Raw genomic sequence first — 6,261 nt, forward strand, 5'->3', positions numbered from 1 at the left:
AAGTTTTATTTGAAACAGGAAGGAACAAGGGTGCTGTGTACAGGGTTGGTAGAGTCTGGCCTCTTCTCCCAGGTGAGGTTAGATAGGGGGTGCTTGTCCTGATGGGTAGGGAGGTGTGTTGGGAACCTTCACACTATTCACTGGTTTTCAAAGGGATTGAAAGCAAGGTAGCTCCCTGGAGAAAAGAAACTCCTGAATTAGGGATGAAAAAGAAATTCCTAACTCCATTCCTATCACTAATACTGATTTTCCCAGTGCTTAACTCTATTCTCTATCTTGACCCCATTCTCAGTCCTGGATCCAAATCTTAGCCTTATTCTCAATTCTTAAACCCATCCTCCCTGGTTATCCCTGCCCAGTGTGCATTTTTTTTCCTTCCCTCCCAGAGGTTCTTACCTGCTTAGGATTCAGCCAGAGCTGTGACTCCTAGAAAAGGCATATGTTCCAGGGAAGTAATAGCTGTGGGGTTCCTCACCAGCTCTTTCCACTTGAGTGCACTGGCTTTCCTGCTGCCCTTCAGGATCCTAGAGATATGTTTAGACTTGGTCTCAGCCACAGTGCCAAAAAGCAAACCACTTACTCCTAATCTGCTGAGTTCTTGACTTGACCTTACTCTCCCTCCTCCCTACTCCCCCCTGCACATCCCTGAACCATTTCATCTCAGAGAACAGATGGGTCCTGTGCAAGATCCCTTTTCACCCAGTTACCTTCTTATAGGCTATTCAGACTTCCTTTCTCTTTCTCCCTCTGCTCTCTGCCATCCCCCTACCTTAGAGACAAAGCATCAAGGCTTACCCTTTGACCCCACGGGGGCCCAATGGGACAGTGAATCATCTGTTTCAGGATCCGGTCCTTAGAATCAAACTTGATGCAAGCCAAACAATTCCTCTTCCGCTGGGATCATAGGAGCATAGGTAAAAGGGTCATAGATCTAGAGCTGGAAAGGATCTTAGAGGTCATCTAGTCCTACCTCTTCATTTTACAGATGAGAAAACTGAGGCCCAAAGAAGAAGTGACTTGCTCAAGGTCACTCAAGTAGTAAGTAGCAGAGGTGGGAGTCAAACCCAGGTCCTCTGACTTCCAATCCAGCACTCTTTCTCCTATGCCATATTGACCATAAAATAAATGAGTTAGTACCAGGGAATGAGATATGCGGTTGTGGGAAGAGACACTTGGCTATGAGGTGGGATGAGGGATATGTGGGTTCAGCTGTACTGAGATGGAGAGCACTGGAGGCAACAGGCTTATTTCTTGTCTAAAAGGTACCAGAGATTGGGGGGGGAGGTGTTACTGATGATGGGTTGGTCAAGAATAAGTGGAACACAGAAGCTGGTGCCCAGAACTTCCTCCATCCTAGGACTTTGGGATCTTGGAAATAATTTAATCCAACTCCCTCATTTAATAGGTCCAGAAGAAATTGAGGCCTAGAGAGGTTAAGTGATTTGCCTGTGGTTACTGAGTGAGTCAGTAGCAGAGCTGGGCCTAGAATTGAAGTCTATAGCTATCTGGTCCAGTGTTCCTTCCATTATATCACATAGCTTCCCCCTAAACTGGATTGGTTCTAATTAAGCTCTGGTATTTAACTGTATTAGTTCAGTCTTGGGTTCACCCAGTGGGCTAGATCTGGGGCACCCTCATTTTTAAGGATTAGGGAAGTTTAGGGAATTCAGTAGTCTTAAGAGGTCCCAAACCAAATCCTCTCCCTTGGGCCTTTCCAATATCCTGAAACCTAGATGAAGTAGGTAGGATCAACCTCAATATCTGGGGACCTCAAAGCAAGGCTTCACCCAGGACCTGTCTGATACTAACCCAGAATTGCTCCCTATATAAACAGTCCTATTTCCCCACCTTTATTCTTGAAGATTAGGCTCATTTCTACCCTTACCCATGCAAGGGACTCATTTGAAATTGGCTCAACCTCCAGAAAGCTGTCTACCCCTCCCTGCTGATTCCCAATACCCTGCCATTGCCACTGCCTTCTAAGATGAGGTCTTCCTTCTCAAACCTTCTCATTATTCTTCCTCTCCCCCAAGCTACACTATCACCCACACAAAGATCCACATGTTCCCAGAGCTCCCCATCCATGCTCTGTCTCTCTGACATACACAAAAATGGCATATGTTCTATTATCCAGACATACCCCCCATTTCTCTATTAACACACATACACTTCAAGGCACACATAAAAGACACATGTTCCACTTTGTATACACAATACACTCAAAGGTATATGCCAATATGCAGACACAGATCCATATCATATGTACATACATTTTGACACAGGGACCCATTACATATGCAGGCACGCATTCATCCCTTTGTCCCTTTATATACAGACAGACATGTTTCATTATCTACACATAAGCACACAGAGGCTCAGATCTATGTCCCTGAAAGCACACAAATACACACACATAGCATAGGGGACACAACCCTCACTCACCCCATTGGGTTTAACCTTGCACTCAGCGTTCTTCCAGTCCTTCTTTCGGCAGCTGGTCTGCTGGAGCCCAAATTCCAATCGAACAAATGTCCCTCCAGGGAATGACTGAGGACAGACAGACCCAAAGGTGAGCTAGCAGCTCCTTGCATACCTGTGACCTGATCCCTCCTTTACCTTGTGGTTTGGAGGCTTCATTGGGGTTAGGGGCATTATCTTACTTCCCCCCACCCTTGCTTCCCCATGCCTAGCACAGTGTTCCATAAACAGTAGGTATTTAATAAATACTGATTGCATTATACTGCTTTGTATGGCTATTGCATTATTATCGTTTAGATATTTTTTCAGTCATGTCTGACTCTTTGTGACCCCTTTGAGGTTTTTCTTGGCAAAGATACTAGAGTGGTTTGCCATTTCCTTTTCCAGCTCGTTTTACAAATGAGGAAACTGAGGCAAACAGGGTTAAATGACTTGCCCAGGGTCACACAGCTAGGAAGTATTTGAGGCCAGAACTGAATTTAGCTCACAATAGAACATTACTCCACCCAAACCTAGAGCACACTTTCTCACAGATACACAAACTCTCCATGGAAATAGTGAGCACACACTATATGGCCAGGGCGGAGTATGGAGGAACATGTATGGAGGAACAACTCATATACTTGCTTTCAATGTAGGATCACTGACATTTGATGATAGCATCAAATGCCCAGCAGGTAAGGTGGAAAATAATTTGGAATGAATGTCTCCAGATGCCAAGAAAGATTATAAGACCACAGATTTAGAGCTGGAAGGGACCTTAGAGGTAATTTAGTCCAATGGTCTCATTTTATAGATAAGAAAATCAAGGCCTACAGAGACAGTCTCTTGTCCAAGATCACAGATAGCAAGTGGCAGAACCAGGATTTGAACTCAGGTTCTCTGGTTACAAATCCAGTACTCTTTCCATTGTACCACACTCTGATGTCATCCTCTCACAACCATCTCACTTGAAGGAGAGGAATACAATATTCTTGGATTCAGGAAGACCTACATGCCTTTACATAAAAACAAAACAAACCCAAAAACCCTTGCCTGTTAGAGAAATATTGACATCTCTGGGGTGGAACTCCAGAATGTACCCCCTCCCAGAGCAAAGCAGAAAATTCTTCTCTCAGTATAACCCCCACCCTCATTCCTGCCAGAGAGGTTCCTCCCACCCACCATGTCACTGGCATTGTCCACACCAATCTCCTTGAATGCCCACTGCACAGGTGGGTGATTGTGGAACTTCTCCAAAGCCACCTGCAAGCCTCTTTGTTGTGCCACTGAGAGCTCATCTCCCCTGGTTCCTGTGGGCCCCAGAGCACTGAGCCACAGGGCCAGGGGCAACAGCAACTGCCTCATTTCTTTTCTGCACATCAGTCAACTGGACCCAGGCCAGGCACCTGCAAGGGATGAAGCTGTGTCTATGAGAACAAGATCCCCCTGCCAAATCCCACACTCCCTACCCTCCCTCCATCCCCTACTCCAGCTATGGCTCCTCTGTCACCTAGAGTCAGTCCTGGTTTGCCCTTGGGCTCATCCTTTAGTTGTATGGGGAGAAGCAAGGCTCAGGAGGGGAAGGAGTAATGGATTGGGGGAGGGGAGGGGTTGCTGTGGTCTTAGATTGGGCCATTCTTAGGGGAGTGGGGAGCAAAGGACAAATGCACTCTACCCTAAATGAAAAGGAAAGTGCAATCAGAATAAAATGAACAAACAGGGAGCCTTTGATAGAACAAAGAGCAATGTGGCACAGTGGGAAGCATCCTGGACTTGCAGACTGAGGACTTGGGTTCAAAACTCAGCACCACTCACTGGATAAATTCGGCCAGTCGTCTCACTTGGATTCCTAATTAACAAAATGTAGAAGGGTGACTGATCTCCAAGGCCCTTTGCAGCTTCTTTCTTGGGGCCACCTGAACCGAATCAGGGGAATGGGAGAATTTGATGGAAGAAGAGAGGGGCAGATAGTGTAGGACATTTAGTTAGATTTCTTTTTTAGCACCAGCCTAGGGTGCCCCCCTTCACCTGCTTGCTTCTCTAGGTTAGCTGTCTAATTCTGGGCCTGGGGGTAGGGTGAGGGTTGGGGACTGGGCAGGGAGAGCTACCTCCTGTGAGTCCTTCCTGAAAGTGAAAGTGTAGGTCCCTGGGTGCCGTCTAGCTAGCTCCCTTTCCCTCCCCTTCCTAGCTTTCTCTTTTGTAGCTCCCTTTCCCAGCAGAAGGGATTGTGAAGAGCTGCTCTCTGAAGTTTTCCAGAAACTGGAAATGGCGTCAGAGCCAGGGCCAGGTTCCTGAGGCCTTGGAAACAGATTCCATCTTCCTTCCCACCCCCTCTCCCACTGTGCCCACTCTGCTCCTCCCATGCCACTCTCTTCTCAGCTTGGTCTGTCTCCCCAACACCTTCCACTCTATCTTCCCCTTTTCCCTTCTTTCCCTCCCTCCTCCTGGGTCAGGTCAGTGCCCTGGACTTTCCCAGCACTCAGGAGGTCCTAGCTCCTCCCCCAGCCCCTGGCACTGAAGAGGCCTGTGGGGGAGGGAGGGGAATAGAGGGAGAGGAGGAGAGGCACACACTGAAGAGAAATATTTTGGGGAGGACGTAAACATCCCAAAGAGGGGCTGAGCCGGGCTTAACCCTAAGCATGCTGGGGCCTGTTGCTGGGCTGTCCAACCCAAGAAATCTGGATCTCAATAAGATTCCAGCTCGTCTTCCCCTTGCAGAGCCCCCTGGTACTAACTGACTTTGGTTCTTTTCTAGTTTAACTCCTTCCCAGAATGGCTTCCCCACTTCCCTTCCCCTACAAGGCCTCCCTTTCCCCCTCTCTTTTCTGGGGTCAAATCACTTCTGCTTCCTTCTTCCTCCTCCCAGTTTCTGACTTTGGGAGTCAGACTTCCCCTGCTCTCTGGTCCCTTACTAGCTCCACTGCGGCAGATCCTTCAGCCCTGAAGAGTTCCAAAGCTTGGTACAACCTCCAGGATAAGGGGGATATAAAATTGGATCCTGGAGTCTGCTTTTCCCTTCACCTCTGACCCACCCTTCTATCTCCTCACCCTCCTGTCCATCCCCAGTTTCCCTCCACCTCTCTCCCACTTCACCTTCTTCTTAGCTGGGGCTGCTGGACCTCTCCTCTTAAGCTCCGGTAGCCGTTTGCCTCTCCTCCCCCTTACCCCCCAACCCCCCCCCCCCCCCCCCCCCCCCCCCCTCCGGTCTCCCCCCCCCTACCCCCCCCCCCCCGCCTCCCCAGCTCCTCCCCTGCATCTGGTCTCTGCCCCCATCTCCTCCCACCTCTGGCTCCATGACCCCCCCCTCCCCATTACCACCATTCAATGCTTCTAGGTTCCTACTCCCACAACTTCTGGGGTTCCCTTCTGCCCTAACCCTGAAGGATCCAGAATGGTGTCCCAAGCCTCCATCCCACCCCTCAAATCTCCTCTTTCTTCTTCCATTCTCCCTGACCCCATCCCCCATCCAAGTCCAGGGAAGCTGGCCAGCTGGCTAGACCTCAGTCAAGGCAGTTAGTTGAGCTCTTCCACCAGACCGAGTCATCAAAGGCGGGGATCCTGTCCAAAGGACCTACCTTTGGGTTAAATCCTGCCACCCCTCAGCCTTTTCTAGTCCAGATCTTGGCCCTCCAAAGACCATTGGATAGTCTTTGGTCTCTCCCCTTGCTTCTAGTCAGGGCTGCCTTTAAACATCTTTCTTGCCTCTCTCCATTGCCAGGGTCTCACACATATCTAATCAGAAAATTCCTTCTAGAGCCATAGATCCCTTGATTTGACAATAAAATAAAGGTTTAGTGAACC

General features: G+C 48.7%; 1 protein-coding gene across 4 annotated transcripts; it reads right to left on the bottom strand.

The window, feature by feature from the left end:
- RARRES2 (retinoic acid receptor responder 2) lies at positions 1-5,667 on the bottom strand. 4 transcript variants are annotated; one of them, XM_069083437.1, is made up of 7 exons: positions 5,554-5,639; positions 4,276-4,376; positions 3,643-3,866; positions 2,443-2,547; positions 796-894; positions 397-524; positions 1-175 (listed from the first exon to the last, which is right to left on the bottom strand). In XM_069083437.1, exons 3-6 carry the CDS (start codon positions 3,838-3,840, stop codon positions 408-410), a joined length of 519 nt encoding a protein of 172 aa, XP_068939538.1. In that variant the 5' UTR covers positions 3,841-3,866; positions 4,276-4,376; positions 5,554-5,639; the 3' UTR covers positions 1-175; positions 397-407. The 4 variants fall into 4 exon arrangements, with proteins under 4 accessions (XP_068939538.1, XP_068939529.1, XP_068939544.1 ...); XM_069083428.1 differs by lacking the exon at positions 4,276-4,376 and having other exon boundaries at positions 5,554-5,667; XM_069083443.1 differs by lacking the exon at positions 4,276-4,376 and having other exon boundaries at positions 1-192; positions 5,554-5,667.
- Between the last annotated feature and the right edge of the window lie 594 nt (positions 5,668-6,261).

Source organism: Petaurus breviceps, unplaced genomic scaffold (assembly GCF_028583685.1).
Source record: "Petaurus breviceps papuanus isolate PSGF00001 unplaced genomic scaffold, PetGlider_PUasm1.0 115, whole genome shotgun sequence".
Classification (NCBI taxonomy): domain Eukaryota; kingdom Metazoa; phylum Chordata; class Mammalia; order Diprotodontia; family Petauridae; genus Petaurus; species Petaurus breviceps.

Bases quoted from the DNA above. Each gene is read 5' to 3' on its own strand.
- RARRES2 (XM_069083428.1), bottom strand. From the start codon at position 3,840: ATGTGCAGAAAAGAAATGAGGCAGTTGCTGTTGCCCCTGGCCCTGTGG. The intron at 895-2,442 runs GTGAGTGAGGGT...CTATGATCCCAG, and splicing joins GCAAGGTTAAACCCAATGGG to CGGAAGAGGAATTGTTTGGC. The intron at 525-795 runs GTAAGCCTTGAT...ACATATCTCTAG, and splicing joins GGCCCCCGTGGGGTCAAAGG to GATCCTGAAGGGCAGCAGGA.